This window comes from Corapipo altera, unplaced genomic scaffold (genome assembly GCF_003945725.1).
Source record: "Corapipo altera isolate COAL_440 unplaced genomic scaffold, ASM394572v1 2, whole genome shotgun sequence".
Classification (NCBI taxonomy): Eukaryota; Metazoa; Chordata; class Aves; order Passeriformes; family Pipridae; genus Corapipo; species Corapipo altera.
In genome coordinates this window covers 7,344,073-7,360,755 of record NW_020884890.1, presented here as the reverse complement: position 1 = coordinate 7,360,755, position 16,683 = coordinate 7,344,073, and the positions used below count along the sequence as shown (strand labels likewise).

Here is a 16,683-nt window from a genome sequence, read left to right as displayed (position 1 = left end):
CAATGAAATCAAATGGAATGACTTAACATCTCTAAGACTAGTTCCCCCCATAAATATCTTTGCAAGTTCTTGGACTAAAGCCATGGCAATATTCTTGCTAAAAGCCTTGATAACTGCCTTTAGATTTTGCAAAGGCACATAAAATTGAGGGGCTTAACAGCAAAATTTTGCATTGCTTTGGGTAGGTAAGGGATGTTTAACAAAGTAAGGTTACATTTTGTCTCTGTTCATGCATCCCTCTATGTCTTTAACCAAGTGTTTGCTAGGTACTACACTTTATGAATTTTTCCTGTAATTATGAATTATATTTATGAATTCCAATACCTGTTTATCTGGGAACCCTAGGAGGGATGACATGATGTAAGCTGTGAGAGTAATTGGATTGTTGGTGCCTCCTTGAAGATCACTGTGTAACACTTTCCCAGGCTCATGAAACTCTCCATTTAATTTCTGATGACGGACAATCCATTTAGCTGTATCCATGAGCACATCTTCATCAATATCTATGAATGGACGAGCTTGAAGGAAACATCTTAATACAAAAGCTGATAACCTTGGGGAAAAGGTTAACCAAATATGACAAAATTAGCCACGTATTACAGCTTTATTATAGTTTAAGATGATGTATACCGTAAAGCATAAGATGTTCTACATACACCTCCCAAACAGAGAAAAATATATGCCTCACCCAGATAAGCAAGTAGACTAAATTTAATCCACCAAAAATGAAGATATGCTCTTGTTCCTAAAGATCACCCCTTCTGCAGCTGCTATGTGTCAAAAATCCAAGTCTGCCAGCACATGTATATCTTTATTCAAATGTTGCTCTCCTGCCTTCTGCTGCTAGGTAAATATTATAGTTTACAAAGCAATGCAGTTATGAGCATGATATTAATTACCACCATTATCCCTGTAATGATAGCCTTGAAACAATCTTTGTTGTTTTATTTTAATAATTTCAAGTTATCCTTCAACTCCCTTCTTTCGAAATGTGCATTCATGTAACCTGTCACTGTACTGTTTGAGCACTAGAGTTGCTAGTACAGATGAATTATCTTCATTTTCCAATCCATCCATACTGAGTCAAAGACAAACCCCTCTGATGTCAATGAAAGATGCCCAGTGACTCCAGAAGCAGTGTTTCAGTCAGTGGCTGAGGATGGTTCTATTTAAAGTCAGAAGCATGTACTGAAATATATAAGTATATTTAAACTAACTTGAAATGAATTAGCTGAATAAAGTGCTGGAACTTGTCTCCATTATCTATCTAGCTTTCACGACTAGGCTCTCCATGCTTCTGGGAGCAAAACTCAGCACTGAAAAGAATTTTCAGCTGTTTTTACAGTCTCAATAAAAGGAAATGTGAGAGAGGTAAGTAGGACAAATTTTTATCGCTACTAACTCTATTCACTCCCTAGGAAATGTCTCAGTCAGTCTTCAGCTTCCTGTATGGAGATAACTGAAAATCTATTTGAAGCAGTGATGATCACATAGCCCTAAATGGTTCCTGTCAACTGCAGGAATAAGTAATTTAATTGTTATTCTTCATTCCTTTCAGGAAAGCAACAGAAAAACTATCAGACCAAACTATTCCCCTGGTTAAAATAATTCATCAGTCATTTTTTTGCAAAATTAAAAAGCTTTACACTATTAATGGCTTTGACAGTATGTTATCCAGCAAGAAAGACTTTAGAGCTGGCCTAAATACCTAATGAAAACCAGGCAGAAGGCTAATACAGCTGGAAATTTTTACCAGCTTCACAAAAAATTTTGAGACACAGGAAAAATATCTGAAACACTAAAATTCCACAATGATTCTGGCAGAACTACTTACCATGTGCTCCCAGAGGGATCTTCATTTCCAAAGGCACTAAAAGAGCCATCATCCCTCTGGAAAAGCAGCTCTCTTTGGTAGCCTGAAGCGGAAAAGTAGAGACTGGTATTGAACACTCATGCGGTTTCCAGCACAAACTGCTGATGTGAAGCAAGGCACTTTCTAAGGCTGAGAAGGGCAGAACTTAAGCTTGTATTTCCTAAAAAAAATCCCAAATATGCAGGAACACACAAAGCCATGTAGAAGATGATGAGAAAGTGGGCAGCAATAACACAAAGGATCCATCTACAAAAGCAGAACCATAAACTCCTGCTGCTCTTCATCTGCCACCCAAACATGACAGTGGTGCAGAGAGACATGCTCCCAACATACTCAGTTGTTCCAGTGAGAGCAGAGCAGAGTAAAAGCCAGAGTTCAGTACCTCATCACTCTGGGGAGCTGGAGTTGTACACCTACAGAAATGCTCTATCTTTCCAGCAAAACGAAGGGCAAGCAAAAATTAAGTATTTTCCAACTGGAAGGGCAAGGCTACACATGCTGCTGAAAACTAGGCCCTTTCAGCAGTTGGCTTTTGCCAATCAAATGACAAGCTATCAGAAAAAGCATGTTGGAAAAGGTTGTTCTGAAACGAGTGAAAAATGCCAAAAGACCTGAAGATCCTGAAATCCTGAGAAGCAAGCACTTAAAATGCATCCCAAGATTTTTCAGTATCCAGAACAAGTGCAGCTTTCTCCTGACTATGGGATATCCATTATAAAAGGGCTTCAAGGGCTCACGAGCTGCTCAAAACCACCACCAGCATCCTTACTCAATAGCTGACTTCAGTACAAAAATCAATGTTCATTAATGCTAGAAATTACTTATTGTAGCTTCTGATATCTAAAGCCTTTCTTCCATTACATTTTGCCTGCCACTTGTGTATCTGGAACAATAACGATATCTATTTATAGCATTTCACATGACATCTTTTCTTCTTTCCCCCTCACTTCATGTTTTCCCTTGGCTTTGCTATTCTAGCTATTATAATTAGGAAAGTATATTCATTAGTCTAAAACATGATAGATATAGACACAATACAGAATCAGACAGGCAGAAAGAAAACTCTCGGGCAACATCAGTAAGTCCTACATGAATGAATTTATGAATACGTCCCGTGAGGTGCATCCAGCTAAACTGTTCCCCTGTAAAATGTTCCTTGCTTTCACAGATAAAGAATTAATCACCCATTTACATACTATCCTGACTATAGATACACAGTGAGTGAATCATGACCTTAATCACTAAGGAACAAATGGTTTGGTCCCTCAATCTCAGTTTCGGTGTAAAATCAAATCCTAGTCATGGTCTCTCTGTAGCAGAAGAGAGAGAGATATAGAGATGTGAATCTGAACTGCTACAGTATACTTGGGTACCCTCTTATGTAATCTCAGTAGCATCAAATTTAGCTTTTGATTCTTTAAAAGAGTTTGCAATTAAAATTTTCACTTAAATATAGGGGGGTTGTAATGTATTTAGCATTACAGTGGCTAATTATATGACTAAAACTGGTGGATCTTTCACATACAGACACACCTGTCACCTCAACTAATGATATTGAGTAAAGCATTCTTAAAAGGAAGGAAAAAAAAGAAGGAATGAGTGGCATTTCTCACCAAAGAAAACAAAAGTCACTGTCAAAGTTTAAGCATCAAAATAATGTTCTATGAGGAGCACTAATTTATGTATATATACAAATAGATTGCTTCCTCTTCAGAAATATCTGACTGTAAGGCCTGAAAACAAGGTCTTCTGCTTCTTTGCAGAACTAGCCAGCAATAAGTAATATAATCACCACCCCCCTGGTGGTGTAAAAACACTAAACTAAGACCAACAGCCTGCTTAAATAAGACTGCTGAGGAGCAAACAGGGGATAAATTTATCCTAGAATTTAAGACTGGGAGCGACCAGAAAGATCAGAACCAGAGGGAGGACAGAGAGATCATTCAGCTATTTCCTACACTCTGTGTGCTTTTGTCTCAATGCCAACCCCGTTGCAGTCACGCAAGTCTCTAAACATGAGCATATCCAACGTGGGGAAGCCTGCAGAAAACGCTAGAATGGGAGACCTGGAGCCCGTGAACCACCGCGTTCATTCCAATGGACACTCCATCAGACATGAAAAATGATACTTCAAATGTCAACACGTACAAGTGGAAAGGCAAGGAAAAGAAGGATCCTATTATGAAGATGTACACTAGTACTCCCAGAGGACTGTCTGGAACCCAGGAGATGTAGGAGGCTCACTGAGCAAGACTGAAAGAGGACTGCATCAGGATGGAAAGGACTTCAGAAATATGTGAAAGACTAAAGGGTCTCACATTTCAAACAGCTTGGAAATACTGCTCAAACCCGTTATTTTTCTGGGTCTAATAAAAAAGTTTTCAGACCAACCAGGAATTTTTTCATTTCAGAAGTGATTTAAAGATGGGACCTGTCATTACCACAATTAAAGAAATATGTTTGAAAGGCAACTTTTCTCTGGCTTTGCCCTTGTTCTAGGTAAATAAAACTCCTATAAGATCATATAGTAGTCTCTTCTAGCTATATGATCCCTTCCTCTCACAAGTATTTAGCCTTAAAATTAATTACATTTACCACAGATTCTGAAGTCACTTTTTCAAATACTTGGTGAATTATGACATGTGAAAAAGTCTGTTTTAAGTTAAACTTCATGACAATCCTTTGAAAAACTGAGTTTAGAAAAATTACATCTTAGACTAAAGATAAATTTCAACTTCAAGATTACACTTTAAAAAAGTCAGTGCAACAACTGAAATAAATTGTTAAAATAAAGTAAAATCAAACCAAAACAAAAAAAACCGCCATCAGATTATTTTTTAGATTGTGGTTCCTTTCTATCTTAAGGTTACAAATATTTCAGCAGACTTGCTGTTTTGGCTATTATGGTTGAAAAACATGTACATCAATCCAAAGCCTCAGGAAGAAGTTAAGTAACACAACATTTGGTATGTAAGTGACATTTAAACCTAAAATTTTGACTTGCTTTGAAACAGCTTTAATAAATCGGCTATTGGAAAACTTCAGAAAGTTATGGTACTAAAGTTAAAGCTTAAAAAGTGATAGATTGCTTACAAACTTCAGAGTAGCTGTTTACAAAATCTCTTCCTTCTCAACGTACTTTTCAACTAAACCATGTAGTAGGAAGGATTTTAAAAAAATTTTTAAAGGGTTTAAAAAAAAAATCATTTAACTGCTTTGGCAGAAAATTGGAATCTTGATGAAAGGAAAATTTATTTTTAGCTGTGCCTTTTCCAAGGGAAATGTCAACAACTTTAAAAAATCAAACAAAAAATACTTGCAGATAGTAAATAAAAACTGAAATTGTCATCATGATGCCTTAGTAGGGGTGTAGCTCACATGGGGATGGTCTCATTGCTCTCTGTGAACCAGGCTCTCAGCATGGAGACTGACAGGTGGTGAGTGTGGTGCATCACAGTTGGATGCTGTCTGATCCAAAAGGCACAGAGAAGCACAGAGCAACTATGTTCTCCACACTTTGTGATGCCCTGGAGTATCTCCCGATTAAAATATACAACAGTTCCCAACTACACTTTTCCAGCTTTTGATTTCCAGCACAGAGTTCACTTCTGAGCAAGTCTAAAACATTGAGGGACCAAAGTCAGCCACCAGAGCAAACGCCACTCCTTGAGCTCTACAAGAACATGTCAGGATCAGGATGGCATCACTGAAGACAGATACACAGATGGGATGAATACAATTCACTCTGCTCACTGACTAATTTTCAACCTCTGTGCCTCAGGCAGTGGTCAGAAATGTTTGCTCACATGTGGTTTTATCAAACGAGAAACAACCACCGTCTAGGAAATCTAAAAAAAAAGCAATTACATAAAAACATGGGTTTTTTTGTGAGCAAATATGCCCTTGTAAACAAAAAAAACTGCTGTATACTTCTGTCAGCCCAGAAAAAAAGAGGAAAAGAAAGAAAAAGTGGGCTTTTCTTCCAGTTCTCATCTCACCAAAAGAGCAATATTTCAAATATTAAATGCAGAGTCACAGATACCTTTCTACTAGTAAGAGTTCTTAGAAATCTACCATCTTTCTTTTACACATACAGACCTTTCCTCATAAATGATACAGCTTTTGATCTAATATCCTCTCTCAGCTGCCCGGTTTTAGTCAGGTATTGCAAAACATAAACATTCGGAGCAAAGTTGATCATATTCTGTTCACCGCAGCCATAAGGCATCTTAATCAATGATGACAAACCGTTGATAGAAGGCCCAAGTAAATCACCTGAAAGATAAAATTTAATCAAAATTAATTAAAGCTTATTGCAAATAAATGCATATCTCACACATAAAGGGTAGTGAAATCTATGCTGGGAGAAAATATGATGTATTAGGAATGTTTCTACTAAGCACCACTAATCAGGCACAAAAAATAGTTCCTCTTCTCATCGACTTTATGCCCACTGACCCAGATCCCTACAGACCTTTCCAACCACAGAGTAATTTCAAATTCACCTACAGTTATCAAAGCCCAAGTGTCACAGGAAACAATTATCAGTCAGGTTATAGGTTTTATTCTGCAGATAGCAGAATTAAAACAGGATACTAGCAAACTTGGCAGGACCTCCGCTGATTAAAATGCAACTCTCTAATTCTGAAAATACCATACAAACAGCATAATATCATAAATTAAATAAAGGAATAAAACAGTCCATCCATAATGTCTTCCTAAATTTAGTCTAATACATGATGGTAAATTCCTTTGAACTAATGATTCAACCTATTAATACTGCAATTAAATAAAAATTAATGCCATTCCCTAAAGATGGAAACAGAATAAGGTAATTCTTACCAACAGCAGTGATCTGCACTCTCTCACTGTCACTTACAACGTCAGAAGGAAAAGTGAAATCCAAAGCTTTTGACATTGATTGTCGCTTATTCCCAGTCAAATCCAAAAGAACTGTCTGAGAATATGTCTGTTCCAATCCTTCAGCCTATCAAGATAGAGACAGGATTACTGTAATCTCAATCAGTTTATTGCTTTTAGGACAGAAGTTCTGTGCTTACTGTACTGAAGGATCTAAAACACTGTCAGGTGTTTTGGGCTGCTTGCTAACACATCAAGAACCTGAGCTACTGGTCCAGCCAAACTGACACAGAGATGTTTTTCTCATAAAGACCCACCTTCACTATTTGCATTTCAAGCCCATGTAGCAATTATAAAAATACACCTGCAAAGTCAGCGAAAGCATCTCTGATTCTGGTGAGCAACATGCCAAGGCACAGGCAAGGCTGGAGGTGATACCTTTCATGTTCTCTACAGTCCTACAGCTTGTCATACAAGAAGGACTTAAACTGAAGTTAGGTACATGTCCATAAAGGTTTCATTTCCTCATGGATGCAAAATCCCTTGAGAAAAATTGTCCTTGAAGTAGAGAAAATAAATGGTGTACTGGACTCTTATTCTCTTCTGCACAACAACCGAACTTCAACAGAAAGGGCAGTAAGTGGCTCTACCTGAAAACAGCTCACAACCCTACAGGGAAGTGTTTTAAGCAGTCTAAGGAGAGGCTGAGACAGCTGCCTCTGTTCAATCTGGAGAAGAAAAGGCTCAGGGAGATCTCATCAATGTGTATCAATACCTCATCAATGTGTATCAATACCTGATCAATGTGTACCAATACCTGACAGGAGGGTGTAAACAAGATGGAACCAGGCTCTTCTTAGTGGTGCCCAGTAGTAGAAAGGAGGCAATGCACAGGAAATAAAGGGATTTCCTCTTACACATAAAAAAATATTTTTTAAACTGTGACAGTGTTAAAACACTAGAATAAGGTGCCCAGAGAGGCTGTGAAGGCACTTTTCTTGGGGATATTAAAAACCTGACTGTACAGGATTCTGAGTATCCTGCTGTAGTTGATCCTGCCTTGAGCAGGAAGGTTGGACTACTCTCTTCCAACCTCAACCATTTTCTGATTCTATGATCTTAAGCATTCATTCTAGGATGAGATGTACAAATGTCTACTACCTTCCACTGAAATGGAGTCTAACATGAATCAGACCTTAACATCCTAAATTAAGCAAGTCTTATCAGTTTCTGGTTTATCAGACAGCCTGGAGGCTAAAAATCCAGCACCAGTAGCAAAATACAGAAATGTCCATATAAAATAGGCTTTGAACAAAAGCCAAGTGTATGGCAAAATGGATTGTATTTATCCATAACACAGTTACTAGGTCCACTCTCCACAGATTATTAAGCTAGCTGTAGTACCAGGCGTTCACTGATGCACAAATAGGTTTCACCTTGCTTTCAGAAGCACTGGACTAAATATGTGTTGTAGAACAGATCTACATGTCAATTCCTGGAAGGGGATCTGAAGAATTTTAAAGGAGAAATTATTTTAAAATACGTGTTTTCTACCTAAAGCCACCTGACATCAAACCAACCTCACAGAGCAAGAGGCAGACAAGTAAATTGGTTTGCCTTTTTGCTGCACTTTGTTGCCTATTTCAAGGAACAATTTATTTCAGGAACAAGCCAAGCTGAAGACTGTTTACCTTTACTAAAACTTTCTGAATGATAGCATCAGAAGCAGCAGATGATATTGCTGTCACTTTGATGGGAATCTCTCCCAGCTGTTTCGGCTTGATTGGGAATTGAACCGTTTTGCCATCTTCACTTGGTACAGATATAGACTGTCGATTTTCTGTAGCATTTATTTCATTTGATGTTAGAATAATTTCAAAAGCATCATTCATATCCAGGATCACAGTAACCTGTAAATACAGTAATATTTGCAATACAAAGTATTAATTTTGAAAAGCTGCTTTCATAAACTGCCACCTCTTTTGCGAATAGAGAAACAGCTTTATGGTCTGTCCACTAAAGGAAATACTCTAGTTCTCACAAAAGAAAGACCTGGTCTCTACCACTGATGAAAACCCTGCAGTATCTAGTAACATTCAAAGATAAAGAGACTGTTATTTTACCTCAGCTTCTTCTTTCAAATAATTAAAGATGTTCACTTCCAAAATGAACTGCTCTCCTCTGATGATGGAGTATGGAAGGTTCAGGAAGATGAAAAAAGGTTGAAAAGCTTCTAGCTGCAAAACAAAATCAGCACTGAGCCCCAACAATCAGATACTAGCAAGAAAATTACTATACAACATATCTTCCAATCACTTTTAAATTCAGATGATAATGTTTACTTGTAGTCTACAGCTGACTAAAGGTATTACTGCAGGGCTGAAACAGAAGGCAAAGAGGCTTCTGGTCATTAGCACCTTTGTGGGAACTCAGAGGCACCATTCAGATGAGAGCTGCTGACAGCTTTGCCAGGGCAAGGTATCAACAAAGGCAACTGAATTAGGGCTAAGAGTCTCTCACCTGGCAAGTTTGGAAGTTGTGATCTGTCCTGAGATTGCATTAAGGTAAATGTGAATTGTTTTGAGTGCATAGGTAATGAATAATTAAGACTCTGTCAGTTGCCCTGTCTTTATGTCAATAGAGAAATGCATGCTGGAATACAAAATAACTAACTCTCCCAAATTTTATAATTCAATAACACCTTAGAATGATTTTTTACTTTTTAATATTAACCTTGGCATAAGTTCTTTAGTTATATTTCTAAAAATACATATTTTCTTAATTAAAAGAAAAACTGCAGAAATATACTAGCAAGCAGTTACTTTTATCTGTGAACAGAGGGTTTTGGAAGAAATCTTGGCTCTAAGAAGTCAGTGGTAAGCTCTCATCAAATTGAATGGGATCAAAATTTCACCCTTTATGAACATCTCTACAGTAAGAATGGTTGAGACATGAAATCCTTTATTACTGAAATGGTAACTAAAAATGGTTTTAATTTGGTTTTCATTAAAGAAATTTTTCCAAGTGTTTTGAGTTTCAGATCCAAAAACCCCGCAGCTTTTCTTTTCTAGCTAGCATCTATTCCAATGTGGTTTTTTTAAAGAAAACTTGTTTGCTAAAGCTCTCAGTGTCAAAAACTTCTTTAGATATTAGACTTTAGAGAAGTTCTGATGGAGATTTTTTGGTTAGTTTCTAGCCAAGGTTTTCCCTATATACCTATTTTCTTTGTCTTTTTTGTTTTACTTTTCTTTAAAACTAAAATTTTACACTCAGGAATATTCCAGTATATTACAACAAAATACAATTGAGTAAAATTATCAACATTCTGTATAGTAGAAGTCAGAAAAGCCCAAGATGCAAAGCAGTAAATGACATTAAGCATGCACATGTCTCTTATTTATTTCCCCATTACACTTTCCATGTATTTCTTTTATTTGACTCTCTGTATGGTACTGATTAACATGTTTTGGCCATATGGAACTCTAAGCTCAATCTAAACATCCCAGCAAGGGTGACGTACTGAACAGTGCATGTGGGTGATTATAGCTAAATAATAATCTCAACATCTGTTCTACTTGCGGCCTTCTCAGATTTGAGGATGAGAGGCCAAGTGTGTATTTCCATACAGTTTAAACCAGAAAACTATTTTTCTTTCTTTCCCATCTCTGCCAAGCCAAGTGAAAGAAACAAGAATCATGATTCCAGTCTCAAAGGAGACTTAACCTCAAAATCCAGATCAGGCTCCAAATTCTGTGGTGGAGTTAAATCAGGATGTTCAAAGCATATGTTCTGTGTCTGGTATAGCAGCCAACTACAAAATCCGGATCTAGATCTCAGTTTGGATCTCAAAGGTTGCCCTTCCCCAAGAATTTGAGGGCATGAGAATTTAAAGTGGGTAAATGGCTGTCTCCAAGCTATGCTTGTGCTAGTCCGGGCATCAAGATGGAAATCTATGACCCAGTACCGCAGTCTCAACCTTTCTAAATTTAGGTACTTAATTGGAGAATGGAGAGAGATAACTACTTTCAGAAGGTTATTCATGGTATATAGAAGACTAGCTAAATGAGACTTGAAAAACTAATTCCTATTTTAAACAAGAGATTTCCTTGAACACAGAGTGAGCCTAGGACAACTGCACCTGTACTGCACTGGGAATCTCAGATTAGAGATCTAATCTGAGGAGTGCTGAATTTAGCTTAAATTGCTAAACTATTTGGATACTTGGAAGCACAAAAAGAGCCTCAGGAGACAGGAATTCGGCGGCAAGAAGCACCTCATCCCATGGTTACCTCTCAGTGTCCACTCTGCTCCTCAAGCTAAGGCACCCAAAATTTAGCACCTATGACAGAATCTCAGAATGGCTGGGTTGGAAGGGATATCTGGATAGCACCTAGTCCAATACCCTGCTAAATCAGGTTTATCTAGAGCAGGTTGCACCCATGTTTACTCCAAGACTGGTTTTGACAGATAAATGAAAGCAATTTAGTCTTTGAGCAACTCTCCCATTCTCCCTCCTGGGGTAAGTGTTAGCAGAGCAGCAGACAAAGTGCCTGTCCCATCCCAGCTAGTCTGTGCAAACCTCACTGTATGCCTTATCAGCTCATGGAACACGCTCTGGGCAGAAAGCATGGAACACTGTCCTCAGGCAGTCATTGCCCCTTTCTGCATACAAAGATTCTGAAGTGGGCACATCCTGTAAGTACTCTAACAAAACAATTGCTCGAACAGAAACAAGTATCCAAATATCTGTGTGAATTTACATGAGCAGCAAGAGAAGGCAGATACAGTATCACATATGTCTTCAGTGATGATGTTTTCTTTACAGTTTGAATACACATGGCCTCTAAATCTCTTCATTAGTATAAGGAGATGGCTGATGTTAGACCTAAAATACAGCTGCCGGTAACAACCTACAGTGTTAGAGCCTCAAAGGCAAACTGCGTAGCACTTTAGTACCTCCACTGGAGCTGTTGTCACTCCAAGCCCGCTGTTTTCAGACATCACAAAAGCACTGGCAACCCAGGATGTGATGGTATCAGGTACAGTGACTTCCATTGTGGTTTCTGTGTCAGATCTGATGGCAGAAGGGGAGAGCAGACTTTCAAAACTATCCATTTACCAACACCAGTAAGTGGATACCTATTTTTAAAATGCATGAAAAATTAAGTCCAGGCAGGAAAAGCTGCTCATTATCTGTTTTTCATTTTCTAATCATTTTGAAATACTGTGATGGGAGCAAAATTATTTACAAAATTTAAATTATTTTAAATTACATGAATTGAAGGTAATTACACTGAATCACATTACATGTAATCCGTTTTCACAGATTCTCTAAAACAAGCCCAGATGATGGTTGCTTCTGGAACTTCTCAGCTGTAGAAGAATACAAGATTTATGCTTCATAACACAGGTCAGATTTCACCATCATTTAACAGTTTGAACTGCTCATGGAATTACATGCCAATAGCAACAGATTTCCCTTTCTGGGTTAATCACCATCTTCTTATGCACTGTAGAGAAAAAGGATGGGTCTCCCTATTCATTATCTCCCCATCTGTAAAAGCAAAGAGAGTTCCTTTTGTCTTGGGGATTTTTATCTAGTTCTATTGAAACTCCTAGGCCTTCAGTCAGGCATAGTCCTCTTTTGTGCAGTTGCACATCTCATTTTTTGGGTCTCCAATCTCACTTGAGGCCTCTAGGTGGTAGCAGAATATAAATACTACTACATCGTTAAGTAGTGTTTTTCAGCACCAGTGCAGAATGCTACTAAAACCTACAAAATAACAATGGCAAATGCAAATCAGTTTCCATTTGCTTCTAATCTTATACCTAGTTTTAGTGTCGATCCAAAGCCAAGTCTCTGGAAAATGTGTCCTCACATAGAGATTGCTGAAATCAGGAGGTCCATTTTTAGATACTGGCATATCATCACCAAAACCATCTTCTATGGGTATCATTCCACCATCTACAAAATAAAAAACACTGTCCTACCTACAAATACCTATATTTAGAAAAACCAAATTAATGCAGTTAAGAAAATTCAAATTAAGACAGTGTTTGGAGTATAATCTATAGCTTTGTTATATATGATAAGACTACTCTGGCACTAGGACATTTCTTTTCTTAGGGTTTTGTTTGTCTTTTTTTTTTTTAAGAATAAAGAAGTTTCATGCAAACTCAAATTTCTACATGGCCCTTCTGGACTCGTTATGAAACTGGTGCAATTTGACTATACTTTTGCAAAATATATCAACTAGAACTGCAAATAAAAACTCCATTCACTCTCAAGCCTTTAAGTGTCACTCAGGATAGCAACAAAAAGAAAGTTTTTAAAATACTAATTGTATGCATTTGTAAATCTTTAATGGTTTGCAAGGCTGGATGTAGCCTGTATGCAGTACAGCAAAACATAATAGGAGCCCTAACCCATGTATCTCCTTCCCACTCAGTAAATTAGATTTGAATACATTTATTTTATTACTTACAAAGAAAATGTTCCTTATCTTCCTCAAGAATTGCATCAGTTGATACCCAAAGGCTGCATTTCTGGATAAAATTTATACAGTATATCTCAATACAGGATATTCAGGACATCAACAGTGCTTATCTATTTTCTTTTCCTTTCTTTCTATGTAAGCAAAGTCATAAAGTAATCATAGAACTAAAGCAAGTAATATACAGGAACTAATAAAACAGAGATCATATGAATCTGAATGACTGAAAACTTTTCAAAGGGAAGATTCTGTCAAGCATAAAGCAATCTGTATTTATGGAAGTATAAACATATTTACCTGCATTCAGAGTATTTACATATTAATAAATTTCACCATTTAAAACCCATACAAGCCATGAAAACAGTGCACCATCTACAGTTCCAAACTTTAAAAAGTACATTTTCTTCTAGCAAGTGACGTGCAAATCACTAAGCAGTTAAAAAAAGCCAGCTTATAATGTAAAAAAAGAAGTACCTGAAATACACCAAAAGAACCTCTGACCAGGGGAAAATACTGCACTGTGCTGTATAAATTGAGCTCATGGAGGACCTAAAAAAAAAAAAAAAAAACCAAAATCATTCAGAGTGAATGCAAACTCACATTTTTCAAAACTTTCACTGTTGTAGATGCTGTTTCGCAGGAGTTGTACCACAAGCTGTAGCTTCCTTAGGTCTCGTATCAAAGAGAAAACAATCTGTGACAGGATGAAGAGAATTAAGCTGCAATGGTTATGCACTAGAGCAAGTAAAGGGAATTAAAAAATGTGAATAATTTATTCTGCTCTTTAAAGAATAAAATTCTTTATTTTATATTACTAATTTTGAAGCGCACAATGCACAAATCATTAGAGTTTTTTTCTGACTTCTTTGTCTTTCCTGAAAGAAACTGTCAAGACTTAACCAAGCAGGTTATCAAACGGAAGAACAATAAAATATTAACTGGTATTGGAAATGCTGTGCCTATAACCATGTACGCCTTACAGTCTTTTCTGCTCATGTTACTTGCAGAAGTAAAAAATATTTGCAAGATTACATACTGGAAATCCTGCCCGAAGAACATTATTTGTTCGGCATATAATCTGTAACATTTCCATAAGCATACATCTTTCATACACACAAAAACGAAAATCTTTAATTTCCTATTTACTTACAGCATCTTCTGTTAGGTCACTACTTTCTCCTAGAAGCTTTGTACTTTTATCAACAACTGCAAGTCCAATTATTGATCCTGGTTCTGTTGTACTAATTTTAAGGGAGACTTTCTCAGATGGCTTGACCTTATCTTTGCTCCAAGAGATTTTAATCTAGAAAAAAAGTAAAAAACAGCACTGATTTAAATTATACAGTGATATTTACAGCCATTAACAATCCCAAGTAAGTATTTTTTTAGATTATTGGCTATAATTAAGGCTATGGATTTGCTTTTCTTAGGAACTCTGAACCTCTGAGACTCCTTTTCCTAGGACTTTTGAAAGTTTGGATAAATCACGAGGCACATGGAGACATTTTTCATGCAGCAGGACAAATAACCTCTTTACTGATGTCTGGTTATAAGTGTTAAAGTTTCCACAGGAGAGATAGAATTTGAACCTGTTGATGGCCTTTGGGTGGTCTTACCTGTAAAAAGTTATAGTGACGCTTTTATTTGCACAAGGGACCAACTCTCATCCTGGTAGACCAGAAAAAAAATCAATTCCTTGATGCAACAGTTTTCCCACTCCTTTTAAAGTTGTTCTGAGCTAAAGTATGCACAGTCACATGAAACAAACACTGATCACATCTACCTACAGTGTGACCACTGCCTGGCTAGAACAAGCTCTTTATAAACGTTTACAGTTCCACACTTTGAGCACTCAGGAGTACCTTTGCTGAGCAATCTTTGGCTCAGTAATTGACCAAACTATTAAAAACACAAAGAGATGCTGTGCGTCTGATTACGTGGAAAACACAGTGCTAGTAGAAATTTCTTTCAAATAGGCAATAGCTGGACTCTAACTGCACTAATATTACCAGAAGTCTTTCCAAGGACTTGTACAAGCCTCAGATTAGGTCCGCAATGATAAAGTTTTTCCATTTATAATCCTATAATCTAAAACACCGTTTACCATGCAACAACCAGACAAAACCACAGTTTCAGACTCAAGTTCAATGTTGTTACCTTGTCATCCAAAACAGGCTGGATGGGGACAGTGAGAGCATCATTTACAACTACTCCAAGCTCATCAACATAGAATACAAGTATAGATGCCAAAGGAGCCCAGGAATTTTCTGCTGTTAAAGTGAATGTTTTTGCAGACTTCGTGCCAAAACCCATAATTTGTTCCTTAGATAATACCTGAAAGGAAAAAAAAGAAATCACTCAGTCTGTTGGTATCTCAATATGTCGTAAGCTCAGCAATTCCTTCTACAAGTAGCTGTTAAAAGAAGAGACATATAGAAGTCGTGTTTTTGGGTTTTTTTCACTAAGTGGTTGACCAGTTCTGTGAAAATGGACACAGAACACACAGGTAATGTAACATTTAAATATCAGTAATAGATTTTTTTTGTGCTTTAATTCCTGTATCACTATGCACAAGTAATGTACTACAACAAATGCACACATATGCTACAAGAACATAAAAATACAACTGTATTAGGGTTGGTTCATGTGGGTCTTCTATAAAAGCATTTGAGTTTGGTTCAGGCATATCGTTTTAAAAGCAAACCTCCAAAACACCACTACCTAGAACACTTTGGCTTGCACCATAGAGAGTGTGAACTGGGACCCAGTAATGTGCTCCAGCTAAAAGGCGGCATTCATTTTACCAGAACAGATTAGAGCTAGTCCGAAGGTACCTCAAAATACTGGGAGTTCAGGTCCACAGCATCAATTTTTTCACTCTAAATCTGTTGGTACTGGATCATAGTACTTATTAATGAAGACAGAGCCATGAAAGGAGGTTCCCTGCCTTTGATTCACGGACCTGATTTATTTTAAATCTTCTAGAGGGTGTTTCTGTTTTAGGAAATACATATGAATGCCCGAATTTGATATGGTTTTCCTTATTCAGTTTACTCTTAAAGTCTCTGAAAGAAAAAGGATAGTAGCTATCACGATCACTCTGGTGTAGACTGTGAACAAAAAAGGCATGTGTTAAAGACAGGATGGGAGACTGATGATGGTATATTTAATGAATCCTTCAATTCAGATGCTGCTAGATACAGTAGAGCAGCTCAGCAATTAAACAAGCCACTACCCAAGACATTTATTTTAAAATGCCTCTATGAAATTCCCACGTAAACAATGCTACCCTGCCCAATGGACCATCTGCTTCCTCAGCAGGCAGGTCTTCTCACCCTGTACCCACATGCTCAGCCCTGACAGTCCTGAACATGCATACAGGCTCTGCCACGCTCCTGCTTCCACCTGCATCTGCAAGACCTGCTGAAAAGGCCTCAGACGGGAAATCCCCGTCCC

At 37.4% G+C, this 16,683-nt stretch overlaps 1 protein-coding gene across 1 annotated transcript in view; it reads right to left on the bottom strand.

Annotated features, from left to right (window-relative positions):
* Positions 1 to 16,683, bottom strand: part of CD109 (CD109 molecule) — a 74,346-nt gene that overhangs the window by 21,661 nt on the left and 36,002 nt on the right. Inside the window, exons 14-25 of the mRNA XM_027645073.1 lie at positions 15,385 to 15,561; positions 14,378 to 14,530; positions 13,702 to 13,776; positions 13,219 to 13,279; positions 12,563 to 12,698; positions 11,690 to 11,807; positions 8,857 to 8,970; positions 8,425 to 8,643; positions 6,716 to 6,860; positions 5,972 to 6,148; positions 1,835 to 1,916; positions 325 to 553 (exon numbers count right to left, since the gene is read on the bottom strand). Coding sequence (XP_027500874.1) covers positions 325 to 553; positions 1,835 to 1,916; positions 5,972 to 6,148; positions 6,716 to 6,860; positions 8,425 to 8,643; positions 8,857 to 8,970; positions 11,690 to 11,807; positions 12,563 to 12,698; positions 13,219 to 13,279; positions 13,702 to 13,776; positions 14,378 to 14,530; positions 15,385 to 15,561 — 1,686 coding nt within the window. The remainder of the gene's footprint in view (positions 1 to 324; positions 554 to 1,834; positions 1,917 to 5,971; positions 6,149 to 6,715; positions 6,861 to 8,424; positions 8,644 to 8,856; positions 8,971 to 11,689; positions 11,808 to 12,562; positions 12,699 to 13,218; positions 13,280 to 13,701; positions 13,777 to 14,377; positions 14,531 to 15,384; positions 15,562 to 16,683) is intronic.